This window comes from Saccopteryx leptura, chromosome 12 (assembly GCF_036850995.1).
Source record: "Saccopteryx leptura isolate mSacLep1 chromosome 12, mSacLep1_pri_phased_curated, whole genome shotgun sequence".
In the NCBI taxonomy this organism is placed as follows: domain Eukaryota; kingdom Metazoa; phylum Chordata; class Mammalia; order Chiroptera; family Emballonuridae; genus Saccopteryx; species Saccopteryx leptura.
In genome coordinates, this window is record NC_089514.1 from 25,597,453 (window position 1) to 25,613,508 (window position 16,056).

A 16,056-nucleotide genomic window follows, 5' to 3' on the forward strand; every position below is an offset into this window, starting at 1 on the left:
TAGCTATATTATAAGCTTATATATTCAGATAATATTATTTATAAAATTTTATATCCTAATTTTTCTCTTAGCATTAGACCATGGGCATTTTTCCACTAAATTAAAATTATTTTCAAAACATCATTAATGTGAAAATCTGTGTTTGGTGGTAATTAAAGTAATAAAGTTTAAAGATATTATAATCAATAGTTATCTCATATAATTTTTGATCACTGTGTTATAAAGGCTATCATTGGACAAGGTAACTTTAATGTATTAAATTGCTCTAAATGAAAGTGTTTTAGAAATATTTTTACAAGATAGTCTTTAAGAAAATTTAAATGCAAATGGCTAAAATCATTGGGGAAAACTGCATATCATTTCAGGAAAATACAAAAATGAAAATTCAGAGATACTATTAAATGCAGAAAGATTAAAAAATGTTTACAAACTACATCCTGACAGGGCTCTGTAAAGTGAGGAGGAACATGGAGTTTATGAAAGAAGCAGCATTTAGTGCAAACATTTAGTGTCTGCCTAACCATAGGAGTTTAATAAATATCTGTTGAATAAATAATGGGAATTAACTTATCAACATGTATCTAGACACCTGAATATGATCATAACCTTTGACTGGTAATCTTACTTAAGAGAATTATACAATATACACACTCAAGTACTCACTGCAGTTTTCTTAAAAGGGAAAAATTGGTCAAAACTGAATGTCCAAGACTGGTATCATGTAATGGTAAAGTAAGTGATGGAAGTAATAAAGAGCCATGAAGACAATTTTCAAATTAATTAAAACTATACTAAAAATCACAGGTGTCTTACCTATAACTCTTATTTTAAAATTATTAAAATATATTTAAAATGGAGTATTTAATCTCTTGGTATAACATTTTACTTAATTCTTTTAATGAAATAATTGTTAATTTAAAAAAATTTAAATCATTGAATTAAAAAAATGTCAAGAAACTTAGCTGAATAAACATTTTTTCTTTCAAAATATATTTTTAAGTCAACCTCAAAAATGTTATCTGTCTACTTGTCCTTGAATAACACAGAAGAGAGGGTCAAGGCTTCCTCTGATACCATGCAATGGTGAGGGAAACCACTCTTGACATTGTTGCTTTCCTAGTGCCATGGCTTAGATAACTCTATCTCCTCTTACCTAACTCTCGCTAAGTAGTAGAGAGTCTGTTAAAACTAATACATATAGACATACGCACACCTTGCCCACATACAATTTCAGATTGGTAACCTTTCAAGAACAACCCAAGTCACAATACCTTTATAAGCTCTGCTGGTTCGTTTCCTTCTTCCACCGTAATTAACTGAGATCGTCCATTCCTTTCATTGTCTCGGATGTCAATGGCAACCTGGCTGGCCTTCAGACGCTCATATTTGTTGCATGAGGAACCACACCACAGGTAAATTTTCTAAAAGAAAGAGACAGATCTCTTGACCCCAGTAATATTTGGAGGACATGCAGGCCTGTCATAACACTCATTGTGATTAACCACACACACACACACACACACACAAAGGATATAAATAAACTTAAAAATCAAGGTCATGGATGGAGACCAGATTTCAGGTGGTGAGCACATACAGCTGTTTTATTATAAAATTGTGCACCTGAAATTTTTATAATGTTATTAACCAATGTTATTCCATCAAGTTAAATAATAAAAAAACTTTAAGATGATATATTGTTGAGGTATATATAATTTTATATATTTTATTTATACCTCATTTTGTATTCTATTGCTCTTAGCATTATATAAAGTAAGCATTTTTTAAACATGAAAAATACAAATACATATCTCACCATTCTTTACATGTATAATCCAGTGAGTAAAATTTATGAAAGTAAACTTATGTAGATTACATAAATAAAAAAAAATAAGTCTACCATATTTCAGATAGTTATAAGAATCTGTTAATAGTAATATGTTCTTGATGGTCATAAAAACACTATGTAAAGCAATTTAACAATTCTTTTTATCAGGAGCCATAAATGTGTTAAAACCTTTGACCCAGTAATATCACTATCCAAAATTTATGTTAAAGGGTTTTCACTAGTATGTGATCATATTAGTGAGGTATTAGAAAGACATTATATGTTTAATAATAGAATAATAGTTATATAAATTATGACACAGAAAAAAAGATACTTAAATATCATAGTTATACTTCAACAGCAATGTAGAGAAATAAAAACAGAACAGTTTGATATATTGTAAATTAAATAGACTAGCTGACACTTATATTAAAATATATATATTTTAGACTTGTGTACAGTGTTCAAAAGCTATATAGATACAAATGTGAAATAACAATAAACTATATAATTTTCTCCATTAAATGTGGTTTAACAAAAATAAGAAAGAAGTTTAATAGTACATAGGCCTGGCGGGGTGTAGGAATGGGCATTATCACATGCTACGTGGGAGGCATAAAATGATACAGGCTTTTGGGGGGTTGGGGACGCAGAAAGTTTCTGCTTTGAGAATCGGGAAATTTCACTCCTAAGAATCTATTCTATAGATAGTCAAACATGGGATGCAAAAACAAATAAACAAACAAAACAACAACTTTCCTGTCAACTTCTAATCGCTGAGCATTATAATCAGGTGGTAGAGTAGGAATAGGATTTTTAAAAATTGTTTTCATTTTTAAATTAGAGTTGACTTTCAATATTATATTAGGTTTAAGTGTGTGGCATAGTGGTTAGACATCAATGTAACTTATGAAATGATCCCCTCGTAAGTCCAGTACCCCCATAGCACCATACATAGTTATTATAATATTATTAAATAGATTGCCTATGCTGTATTTTAGATCCCTGTGACTATTTTCATATATGTTTATTGGCCATCTGTATTTCCTCTGCCCATTTTTTAATTACTAGATTATCTGGCTTTTTTTGGTGCTAAGTTATAAGAGTTCTTTATGGATTTTGGATGTTAACCACTTTTTGGATGTATCATTGGTGAATATGTGCTCCCATTCAGTAGGGTGTCTTTTTATTTTATTGATGGTTTCCTTTGCTGTGCAAACGCTTTTTAGTTTGATGTAGTCTCATTTGTTTATTTTGTTTGTTTTTCTTGCCCAAGGAGATATCCCCAATATATATGTATATATGTGTGTGTGTATATATAAATGTGTGTGTGTGTGTGTGTATATTACTAAGAGCAATGTCAAAGAGTATACTGCCTATTTTTTCTTCTAGGAGTTTTATGGTTTTGGGTCTTACATTGAAATCTTTAATACACTTTGAGTTTATTCGTGTAAATGGTGTAAGAAGTGGTCTAGTTTCATTTTTTTTTGCATGTATCTGTCCAGTTTTCCCAACACCATTTATTAAATAGACTGTCTTTACCTCATTGTATATTCTTGCCTCCTTTGTCATAGATTAATTGACCATCCTGGCATGGGTTTATTTCTGGGTACTCTATTCCATTGAGCTATATGTCTGTTTATACAACAATACCATACTGTTTTGATTACTGTAACCTTGTAGTATAGTTTGATATTAGGTAGCATGATAAATACAACTCTTTTCTTTTTTCCTTAAGATTGCTGTGGCTACTCAAGGTTTTTTAATGGTTCCATATAAAATTTAGGACCCAAGGTCGCTGGCTCGAGCAAGGGGTTACTCGGTCTGCTGAAGGCCCATGGTCAAGGCACATATGAGAAAGCAATCAGTGAACAACTAAGGTGTTGCAACAAAAAACTAATGATTGATGCTTCTCATCTCTCTCTGTTCCTGTCTGTCTGTCCCTGTCTATCCCTCTCTCTGTCTCTGTAAAAAAACAAAAAAACCAACCAAACAAAAAAAAACTCCAAAAACAAATCCTGAGCCCTATTCTTAGGTAATCTCAGGTGTGTTTATATTGAACATTCCTCAAGTAATTCTAGCATTTGCCCAGGACTTAGAACCCTGTTGGTTGCCCTGAGCACCTTGCACATGACACAAATTACGGGGAACCTATCGCATCTCATTGTCTAATGCAGCCAAGCAAGCTACTCTGCAGAGTACATTTAGGCTCCTAGCTCAGATTCCTTTCCTACCTTGCAAAATCCTCCATGTGATTTTGCAAACGATTCTTTTCTCGGTATCCCTGAGGAAGCAAACTTTTAATATTTATATTACAGTGCAATTTAGTGGGTGATTGAAATTAAGCTCCAGATTCCTCAGACTCATTAACAACTTTCGTTACTGACTTGCTCTGTATTTACACAATCCTCTCTAGCAAATGTTCTCCTTACCTTACTTGTATAATAACCTCTCAACTACTTCAAAGAGACTATATAAAATCATACAAAATTTTATTAGCTTCTGTAAAGCAATATAAAAGCCTGGTGAATGTGTTTTAAAATGGCAGATAATGGTAATTTTACAAATATAATTACCATTTAATGTAGAATTTCATAATATTTTATGGATCCTCAAATATTTTCTATGATATTACTTTGGGTTGGGAGTTTTTCTGTACAGTATCAATTCACAGATAAATTTAATTGTAGAAAATATTCCTCACTATTGCTTGGAGACCACAGTTTCTATATTTAAAATAGCAAAAAAACGTATCTCAGAGATACCTATAAAAATATTAAAACCTTTTAAAGTGAAGTTTTCCTTTAAACTCGAAGATGACTCAATCACTAAAGAAAGTATTACAGAAAAAAATTCTACCAAGCAAAAAAATTGTTTGTATTATGCTAACCCTTATTATTTTCACCTTATTCTGTGCAAGTAGACTTAATTTTCAATGGTTAATTCAGACAAGAAATGCAATAAAATATGGATTCTAATCATAAACCGCTAAAAACCAGAACTGTTTAAACAGTATTAATTAAAACACCTTCTTCATTCAATGCTAATTATTAATGCAAATATATTTCATTTGATTATGGCAGCAGCACCTTTAAATGCTTTAAAATCTTTAACAGAGTTTTAGCAACTCATTAAGTTTGAGCAATTTATATTCTACCATGTGTGGATAATGTGGTTAGGGCATCTCATTTGAACAGAGCTCTACTGTGCTGAACTAAGTGTGTAGGACTATTAATAAACTGCACTGTTCAACATGTACTCTATTTAGAGGCAGTTGGTTAAGGCAACTTCACCACTCTGCACACAAGGAAACTTTGTACTCAACTGGCGCTGTGCATGAGAAATTCTCTCCTGTGATTCAACTTATCCTGTTCTCTAGAGGGAGTGGGTTGCAAAACAGAAACTCTGCATAGAGCTAAGAAATGTCTGAATTAATGGCATAGGTGGACCTGTATTATGACCAAAAAAGAAAAGTTTTTATTATAACTTAAATTGTTTTATTTATAATACTTTCCTGGGATTTAGAAGAAAGATCTTACATAAACCTGGTCTGAGTGTATTAGACATGGAAAACTGTAATGCAAACATGGTTTCAGAGGCTGTATTTATCCTCTCAGATCAGAAAGGCTTTAACAGCTCAACAGTAAGAGTTATATTTCTTTGGGTAAGGGATATAAAATACTCCTTGTAAAGGTGGAAGTATCCATTCAATTCAGAATGAAGTCCACTTACATGTTGGCTGAAATTTGATGATATACTTATAGCCCATGAACACTATCTAGTAGAAGTTGTACTGTAATTAACTCTTAATACACAAACTCTTAAAGAAAACAAAGTTCTATGAATAATTAGAAAAGGAAGAAATAAAGAGTGAAGACAAACTGTTGTTGGCAATTAACTTGGTCCACTAGTAACAAGAAATAAAAGCAAGTGAGTGATACTTACAGAAACAACCATATTAGAGGCAAATGAGAGGCTTCTAAAATTTTCTGTTAACTAGGTAGTCAAGCTTAACTAGTAAAACATCAAAATACAGCCAAACCTCATTTGGGGGACAGGAAATAAGAGCAGAAATAAAACAATGCTCAGTGACTGCCTTGAAAGGCAGGAAAATTTCAGAAGCTGTGTTTAAGGAAACACCCAAAACAGCCATGTGATGGTGACTCATGTGTGCACAGAATTCAGCATAGACTAGCCACCTTTTGTCCTTTTTAAATTACTTATTCTAAATACATCTAAAACTTTGTAAAAGGAAAAGGGGGAATCATACCTTGTCCTCTTCCTTGCTTCTACTGCCTTTATTTTTTACTGTGTTTAGTTATCCTTTAGATCTAGCTAACCAAATGTAGAAATTCATTCAGCTATCCCTCTAGACCGGAAGTTCTCTAAACATAGCTTAAAAAATACTAATGACTTGTGTGATATCTCCAGTAATCTACTATATTGTTTTAAATTTTAAAACTTTAAAACATGATTTTGGGGGGTTTCTAGAGAAACAAATAGTAATTTATGTCCTATTCCATTGTTGTTCAAAGCCCAGCCAACTCAGTATCCACCGATGGCATATAGGTGTTTTTAAAAAATGTCTTTGGGCCCTGGCCGGTTGGCTCAGTGGTAGAGCGTTGGCCTGGTGTGTAGAAGTCCCGGGTTCGATTCCCGGCCAGGGCACACAGGAGAAGCACCCATTTGCTTCTCCACCCCTCCCCCTCTCCTTCCTCTCTGTCTCTCTCTTCCCCTCCCGTAGCTGAGGCTCCATTGGAGCAAAGATGGCCCGGGCGCTGGGGATGGCTCCTTGGCCTCTGCCCCAGGCGCTAGAGTGGCTCTTGTCGCGGCAGAGCGATGCTCCGGAGGGGCAGAGCATCGCCCCCTGGTGGGCGTGCTGGGTGGATCCCGGTCGGGCGCATGTGGGAGTCTGTCTGACTGTCTCTCCCGGTTTCTAGCTTCAGAAAAATACAAAAAAAAAAATGTTTTTGAAGGATGGAAGATGAGTGGAGTGAGTGTGCAGGACCATTGGTGGCTCAGCGACCAGAAAGGAATGATTGCTCGTGAGCTAGGGCAGAGCAGTGGTGATATCACGGAGGGAAGAGAAGAATCAAGGGATATTTAATAGGCTAAAGCCTTCAGGGCTGATCAACAATGCCCTCTGGACACATCCCCTGGAGGACAGGGAAAGGGAGATGAATTGAACAATTCCAGGCTAGCAGCTGGTAGTGATACTACTTACTGGGAGCAGGGACAATTTTGGAGGGTTCTTTTTGTAGGGACAGTGAATAGATAAATTATGTTCTCTTTACAAGCCAAAATGTTTGGCATATCAAATAAGTTTTACCATCACAGTTTATCAAAACCCAATTCTGCCAGCCATGGAAGTTGTTGAGGCAGCTATTTTTAACGGACCCATTGGTTCTTCAAGCATATAATTTCTGAATGTTCCAGCAACATTAGGTTTTACATTTGTTCAAAGATTTTTAAAAACTTTTTACTTATTGATATCTTTTTAGAGAAAGAGAGAAAGGGGCAGAGGGAACATCCATTTGTTGTTTAATTCATTGGTGGCCTCTTGCATGTGTCCCAACTGGGGATCAAATAGCAACCTTGGCCCATCAGGAGGACGCTCCGTCCAACTGTGCCACCTGCCCAGGGCTGTCCCCACACCTTTAGACATTTTCCATATTGAAGTGGTTATCAACGTTCATTAGACATTATACTAGGGGTCCCCAAACTTTTTACACAGGGGGCCAGTTCACTGTCCCTCAGACCATTGGAGGGCCGGACTATAAAAAAAACTATGAACAAATCCCTATGCAAACTGCACACATCTTATTTTAAAGTAAAAAACAAAACGGGAACAAATACAATATTTAAAATAAAGAACAAGTAAATTTAAATCAACAAACTGACCAGTATTTCAATGGGAACTATGCTCCTCTCACTGACCACCAATGAAAGAGGTGCCCCTTCCGGAAGAGCGGCGGGGGACGGATAAATGGCCTCAGGGGGCTGCATGCGGGCCGGGCGGTAATTTGGGGACCCCTGCATGATACAATATACTAGCCTGAGGTGGGCTTAAAAATCACACCAAAGTTCCATCCCATAACTTTAAAATCAGAAGCCTAAAGATGAAATCACAGGCACCGGTAATTGTAAAAAGTCTTCCAGATAATTCTAAGGTGAAATAGTCTGACTTGAGCGTGTGTCTGTGCCTCGCTATTGGACAGCACCTAGTGGTCAAAGGCTATCTGGTTTTCCCCTTTATACTCCGGGCACCAGGTGCGCACTAAGCACACAATAAATGCCATTCATTCCTACTTCCACTGCAGGTAAATTTTAGAGCTTTCAGATCAGGTTCATTTTTCCCATTCTCTTTCCTTGTTGCCTCGGGGCTCTTCCCTCATAAAGCTAGTGAAATGCATTGCTTTCGGGTAAGGACAAATTGATCCAGAACAAAGAAGATTTTGCTTTATGAAGATTTAAAAATAAGTGTTTTTAAGTCATAGCAGAGATAAAGGTCTGAAAGCCAACACTGTTTTAATTTAAAAGACCCTTGATTCTGTTACAGTTCTTGGGGGAAGAGTGAGAATTTTGTGTAGAACGAAGGTTTTGCATACGAGGAACCAGTCTTGGCCTCAGGGGATTGCATTGCAGGAGCCAGGGAGCAGGTATCAGTGAGAAAGGGTGTCAGACTAGTGTGTCAGGCCCAAGAACAGAACAGCAGGAGATGACAGAAGAAGTAGGAACTGTGATCAGGTGCAATAAATCTTTGAGAAGAGCTTGTACACTTTCCCTGAAACATATTTGTCAGATATTAATCCACGAGCCTGAGCATTACAGAAAGGACTGTGGGCAGTGTCTGGGCAGCTGGAGCAATGGGGCGACAGTGTCCACACAGGTCCCATGGGGCAGAGCAAAAGCGAAGCGGAGTTCGGGATCTGGGAGGGAGCTCAGGAGACCAAAGTGAGGCCATGGATATTTTCCAGCAAATGTCTTAGAACAGAAGCCAAAGCCCAAAGCTTAAAAATAAACAAAAGGCCTACGCCTCAATGAAAGTCAGAGAGGAGTGACTCGGGAGCCGGCAAACCAGACCACACTTCCACTCTCTACCAACCTCTTGCCCAGGTCATAATGATACACATGCCGTAATAACACCCTGAGGGGCAGGAAAGAAACGGGTAAGTCTGAATTCCTTTAATGGTAAGCAAACTTCACCTTAATAAGGCAAGATTATTTTAGTGTATTTAATTCCAATGGAATTAAAAGCTTGACAATAAAGTCTGGAAAAAAATTATACCTTTATACACAGCCCACGAGACTGTATGCTGTGTGTTGGACAAATGTCTGAAACATTTTTTAAGTGATACTAAGTTCTGGGCTGTAGGAACAAAGTGAGTAAGTGCAGTTAATAAGTGAATGGACAGGCAATGTGAAAAGTGCGAGAGGCACATATTTACATGGTGATAGAAAGTCAAGGTATGCCTGCTTGACCAGGTGGTGGCGCAGTGGACAGAGCATCATACTGGAACTCAGAGGGCCCAGGTTTAAAACCCCAAGGTTGCCGGCTTGAGTGGGGGCTCACCAGCTTGAGTGCTGGGTCGCTGGCTTGAGCGTGGGATCATAAATATGACCCCATCGTTGCTGGCGTGAGCCCAAGGTCGCTGGCTTAAGTAAGGCATCACTCGCTCTGCTGTAGCCCCCCTCTCCCCGGTCAAGGCACATATGAGAAAGCAATCATTGAACAACTAAGGTGCCACGATGAAGAATTAATGCTTCTCATCTCTCTCCCTCCCTGCCTGTCTGTCCCTATCTGTCCCTCTCTCTATCTCTCTGTCACAAATAAAAATGTTAAGGTGTGCCTAACTCTACAGGGGTGTGACATGGGACAGTGGCAGGAGAGGAGGAAGAGGTCAGGAAGCACCTTATAAAGAAGGATGAAAATGGAAGGATGAGATGACATTGGATGCTTGCTGGAGAAAGGTGACACAGACGAGGAGAGTATTCAAGGCAAAAGAACAATGTGCACAAAAGCAAAAGCATGACAACTGAGGGAGAGTGTCATGCACAAGGCAGCCCAGTGACGGAGAGGACAGGAGGACTCAAGAAACGCTTCTGAGGTGGCACAGACTAGGCTTAGCGATTGACTTCACGCGCAGCATTTGGGAGACGTTGTCAGGATGACTGTTGGATTTTGGGTTTGGGGGCATGACTGAGTGGTGACACTATTCACAAGACAAGGATAATAGGAGAAGTCATTATGGAATGAGAGTGTGAAGTTGATGAGTTTAATTTTTTAGACTTGTTGCATTTGAGGGTCTCATGATGCATACAAGCTAAAATATCTGGGAAGCTTGTTAGAAACCCTGACATAGAGCTCAGGCAAGGTCTTTACCAGATTATGAATTTGAGATCTACCAGTGGGTGAGTTGCTGAAGCTTTGGAAGAATGTATAAACAGACAATGATCCAAAGTGGAATCCTTGAAAAACAAAAACAGTCAAAACAACGTGAAGGGGTGTGCAGACCACGTTCAGAAGATTGAGCAAGAGTGTCTGGGAAGAGAAGGGAACCTGGGAGCCAGGGGAGGAGTGAGACTCACATGAAAATAAGTAATCAAGTGTGTCAGCGCAGGGAACAAGTGGGGAATGAGCAGAATGTCCACAGGATTTAGCAGAAGAACAGTTTCAAAGAAATAGTGGGAGTGAAACTCAAAAAACATGGGTTAAAGACCAACTAGAAAATGAGGAAGTGTAGACTTCTTGTCTAAAGCAGCATGACTGAACAATGAGAGAGGGGGTGAGGAGTATAAATAGCAGGGCGAGTAGGCAAAGCTGCATTACTGACCAAACAAGTTAGCGAGGAAACAGAACACGCAGAACTCACCACTCTGTGAAATTTAATTCTCCATTAATGGCTGGGTTGGGCATATATTTCTAAAGGAGTTAACTCCAGATGCCAAATTTGAGAATGTGGGCTTTTTTCATTATCATTCATTCATTCATTCATTCATATTCTGTAGGTATGGATGTGTTGTTGCAATATATTTACATGTGATTTTATTAGTTAATGTCTACAAATACCCCATATATCTTTAAAAATAGTGGGTAAATAATGATGTAGAAATTCACCAATATCAAAATGTATGGTTCAAAACCATTTTCCAAAGATTCAGTAAATTCCAAAATCGCTGAGATCCAACCACATGCCATATATATATATATATTTGAAAACCCACTAAATATAAGACAACTTATCCAAATCATCCTCTAAAATGTTGATAATTTTGTAACTTTCAAAGGGATTAAATGAATAATTTTACCATTTCATGTTTTAGCTTGAGGAGGTTACATTGCCGTATCTAGGGGGTATTTACTATAGTCTAAAATCCTATCATAGTAAATGTTTTTAAGGTATATGGTGTATCATATTAATAATAATGATTATTTATTAGAAAAGCAAACTTCCCTCAAACATAATCAAGTTATAAGATTTAGGTAATAGGCCCTGGCCGGTTGGCTCAGCGGTAGAGCGTCGACCTGGCGTGTGGGGGACCCGGGTTTGATTCCCGGCCAGGGCACACAGGAGAAGCGTCCATCTGCTTCTCCACCCCCCCTCCTTCCTCTCTGTCTCTCTCTTCCCCTCCCGCAGCCAAGGCTCCATTGGAGCAAAGATGGCCCGGGCGCGGCTCTTGTCGCCCCGGAGGGGCAGAGCATCGCCCCCTGGTGGGCAGAGCGTCGCCCCTGGTGGGCCTGCTGGGTGGATCCCGGTCGGGCGCATGCGGGAGTCTGTCTGACTGTCTCTCCCCGTTTCCAGCTTCAGAAAAATACAAAAAAAAAAAAAAAAAAAAGATTTAGGTTATATCCATAACCTTAGTGCTGGGCCATCTGGCTTTACTTGGGAGATAGCTTTAGATGTTTAACCTACCTTTTTCATACCTGAGTAATCAAGCAAACATGAAGAAATTGCACTGGTTTCCTTTTGTGCTGTCTAATGCAGAGAGCAGTCACAAAATTCTTCACTCAAATTAAAATGTTATGGTAGAGAAAATTTTGGTTCCATACCTTCTTTGTTTACTCTAACACACCCCAAAAATAAAGTCCCCAAGATAACTCTAAGATATCATCACTATTTAGTAACTTTTGGCAACATACCAACTGGTTAAAGGTTAGTTAACATAAAGACAGATCACATGGGTATTTGTTTCAATGTGCTTAGTAACACAATGCTCGATTCCTGCCGGGGTATCCCTCTGGGGTGTAGAAAACTTCCACTACAGAAGAGACAATCAAACTCTAGTATCTCTGCAACATAATCATTCCAAATGTCTCTAACCAGGCATGAAAGCAGGTGACAACTTGAAAGTTATTAGGGATAATTAACTATATAAAATAAAGCTAATTCACTTTTAAAAAGATGAGGGTCCTTGAACCTTCTAATAGAGACTTTGTCCCTTTTTTATGGACCTGAAATTATGGGTCAAACTCCCACAGGCAGGCATTACCTATGGGGAGAGAGCATATGTTAGTAGAATGACAATCTACCATAGCACCCAAATATTAGCTCCTGTGGAAACTCAATTAATACTTGTTCAATAAAATAAAGGTAGTACTGCTTTCAGGGAATCCTAAACCAGATTAGACATATTCAATTCTGAATTCAGGAGATTCTGAAACTACAGGATAGTTTTTATTTATTGATTTGAGAGAGAGAGAGAGAAACATCAATGTGTTGTTCTACTTATTTACACTGTTATTGGTTGATTCTTCTGTGTGCCTTGACCAGGGATCAAACCCACAACCTTGGCATCCTGAGACAATGTCCTAACCTACTGTGCTACCCAGCCAGGGTATAAAAGATAGTCTTTTATAGAGCCACACCATTTTCTATACTAACAAGTTCACTTAGTGTAGTGAAAAGGATGTGGACTAGGAGTAGAAAACCCCAGCTCCTAGCCCAGGACACCACTCATTGTAACAATGCAAGTGACTTGCCCATACACTATAAGGCTTTTTTCCTCTTGGGAAACTGGGATGATGACTGCCATTTTTAGATGTGAATGTGTGTCAGATGAGACTGAATCATAGCCAGCGAGGGTTAAAAATGTCACTAGAAACCAGGGTCAAGATGAAAAAATAAATAAGGAAGTTGACTTGCTCAAGATCAAAGAGCAGTTAGTTGGAAAGCTGAATTCAACACTATTCATGATTAAGAGATTGTAGTATTTATAGAGCAATTACATTTCTCATAATAAGTGGGTTTTTTTTTTAATATTTTCAAGTAATGGCAGTGATAAATTGCATTATCAGTGGGGAGTGCCTCTCATTTAGGGGCCCTGGAGACCGTCTAATCAAATACCCAACTTTTATAGGCGAGAATCTGAGATTGCATTACACTTAGATAAAAAATGAAGTCCCTTTTCTATGAAAAAAATACCATCTTATATGTAAAACTACTTTATAAAAGGATAAATAAAGGTCTTTAAAATATAAATGGTTGGAAGGAAAGTTGAGATAGGCAATTATTGTGCTTTGAGATACTCTAAATGTTGTCTTTGTCTCTGTTTTTGGAACTGTGTGACTTGATGACATTTGTGGTTATCTATTTGTTTAAGTTATGGTTTTGGTTGTGACACTGAGAATTACGCTTTGGACATATTATGATCTTACCTATCCACACAAGCTGGTGTGAGCTGAATTATATATCAGGGGCAATAAAACTATAGGTGTACCCTAATTTAGAGAAAGCAATGAAGCGTATAGCTTGGGGTCATTTTCCAAACCATTTATAACCTCAGCACATTTCATCTTTGTGCTGTTGCTAAATTAATAATGCTTAAACAGAACTTTGTATACTTCATTTTCAAAACCCTTAGTGTCCCTTCTCTATGTATATAAAATAAACTCTTTGGCCTCTGTCTAATGCTTTTCCTCAAAGTACTGGCCCAAGGAGAGGCAATAAAGCAAAATACCCTGGTGGGAATCAAACGCCACTGTCCTAGGGTCTAATTCTGGTTCCCCTTGAGCTAGTTCCACAGTCAGTCCTCAAGCCTGATGTTCGCTGAAACAGTACAGGCCATCACGTCTCGGTATAATGCTCAGCCCAGAAACGCTAGCGATGACCCTTAGGTGCTGAACTATGGGTTGTGATGATAATGACGATTATGAAGAAAAGGAGGCCATCATAAACGTGCTCTGTTTTGCACGTGGGTTTTCGCGTTAGGAAGTGCCCTTTCTACTCTTTAAAACCTTACAGAGTTGTAGAGACACAACTTAAATTCTACCTACTGGAATCTAGCACAAGACCTCGCAATAATAATTCTTTGTCACAACAATAATTTGTAAGTATACCTAACAGTAGAGAGAGATCTCTTCTCCTGAAATAAATCAGATATAATATACCATTTACCATCACATTAAGATGACACCTGATATTTGACCTTGTGCTTGTTTCTTTAATAATCCTAAGATAATTAAAAAGTGTGGAAATAGTATAGGCTGTGTGTGTGTGTGTGTGTGTGTGAGACAGACATTGCCTAAACCCCTTCAGGCAGACTGCTTGGACTCATACTGTGTCCACTTAAACTTCTAGAACCTTTGCTCTCTGGGGGAATCCCTTTTCCCCTCAGGCAATGTTTTCCCATACACATTTAGAGAGGAAAATAATTAGAGGAAGTGCTGTTCAGCGAGAAGGGAAAATATATAAAAATTATTCAATTTCTATTCTATGGTAGGAAGAACTAAATTACTACTCCACTCTAAAACATTCAAACAAAATAAAAACTCTGAAGTCCCACTTTATGTCATTTAAATACTAGCCAGTTCCTCACATGATAGGATTGCATCTCATATAAACACAACCTCTCTCCAGGGTGTGGAGAAAGTGGTTATGTTCCATGATACATGTAGCAGGTTTGATCTGAAGACAATTCACTTTCGTTTTACTGTTTATATGTGCATATAAAACTCACAGTGCCAAGGTCAATGATGAAGCAGTCGCCCTTGTTGAAACTGCGCCAGCTCAGGGGAACTTCTGTGGCCCTGACCACTCGGCGACCCTTCACGTGCAGGAGCCTCTGGGCCCTCAGGTCATTGGTGACAACGTGATTTAGTCCAGACGCCACGCCTCCGGCCTAATCAAGGGGAGAGGATGGAAAATCAAACGAAACAGATGAAGCTTCTAACTAGACATAGCCATGTATGAAACTGCAGGTGTTTGTCCCCAAACAGCCTGTGAGCAAAGATAAAAAGGCCGCCTCACTGCCTGTGAAAAATAAAATAAGAAGGAGAGAGTTCTTTAGCAAATCAAAAGGTTTTTCAAAACAATATTTAGGCTCTTTCACCTTCCTATTTCAGCATTCAATTTAATATTGCAAATATTTCCTGAGCATCTTTAGTGTCTAAAACCTGCTGGATAAACAAAAAGAGGCTGTAGCTCTGGCCCTTTGGGAGCTAACTATTCTCAAGTCATGGAGTGAGCAGGTGGACAGGGATTTCAAGGGGAAAGGTAGCAGGAGGTTGGAGGGGAAACAGAACAAGGACAGACTGGAGCGCCCAGAGAACGAGGCACCCCTAGTGCCCACTGTCCCAACGTTAGGACAGGGAAGGAGAGGGAAGTGCTGGCCAAAGATGGGCTGCTCCGATTTATGGCCCTTGTTTTCACATTTAAATAAATCACCTGTCTTATTTATTTATTTTTTGATAAAAAAGAAAAGTTTACTAAATATGCCAGTATGAGGTATTTATAGTCCACACAAGGAGAAAGGAAGAATCTTGGTTGCACATTCCTACCCCAGAACAAAACGTAAAAAAATACAACCACATTGAATTAAGAAATGCTGAAAAAAAATATTAACTGTATCAAGTTCATTTTCTTGCACTATTTGATATCAGCTTTTATCTTTTCACTTTTTTTCTAATTAAATATTAGGAACAATAATCTTTATTAATTATGAGGTAATGTGTATAATAAAGATGCAGTACAAACAAATCTCTCACTTATCGATCAAAGGCCTACTATACTATACTTGTACTATAGTACAAGAAATAAGCAGTATAAGAAATGTATAAAGTAATCCAACTATTCCATTTATTACATAGACATATTCAGTGAATCCACAGAAGGAGGTTAAGTTGCATATGCAATCATCAGCACATTCTTTGTATTTCCATTGACTTTCACTTCTCCCCATTCTCCAGGAAAAGGCCCTCATGAAGAGAAGGGTTTTGTCACTATGGGCTAAGT

At 38.0% G+C, this 16,056-nt stretch overlaps 1 protein-coding gene across 1 annotated transcript in view; it reads right to left on the reverse strand.

The window, feature by feature from the left end:
* Positions 1-16,056, reverse strand: part of SCIN (scinderin) — a 77,095-nt gene that overhangs the window by 48,681 nt on the left and 12,358 nt on the right. Inside the window, exons 3-4 of the mRNA XM_066354098.1 lie at positions 14,783-14,944; positions 1,272-1,421 (exon numbers count right to left, since the gene is read on the reverse strand). Coding sequence (XP_066210195.1) covers positions 1,272-1,421; positions 14,783-14,944 — 312 coding nt within the window. The remainder of the gene's footprint in view (positions 1-1,271; positions 1,422-14,782; positions 14,945-16,056) is intronic.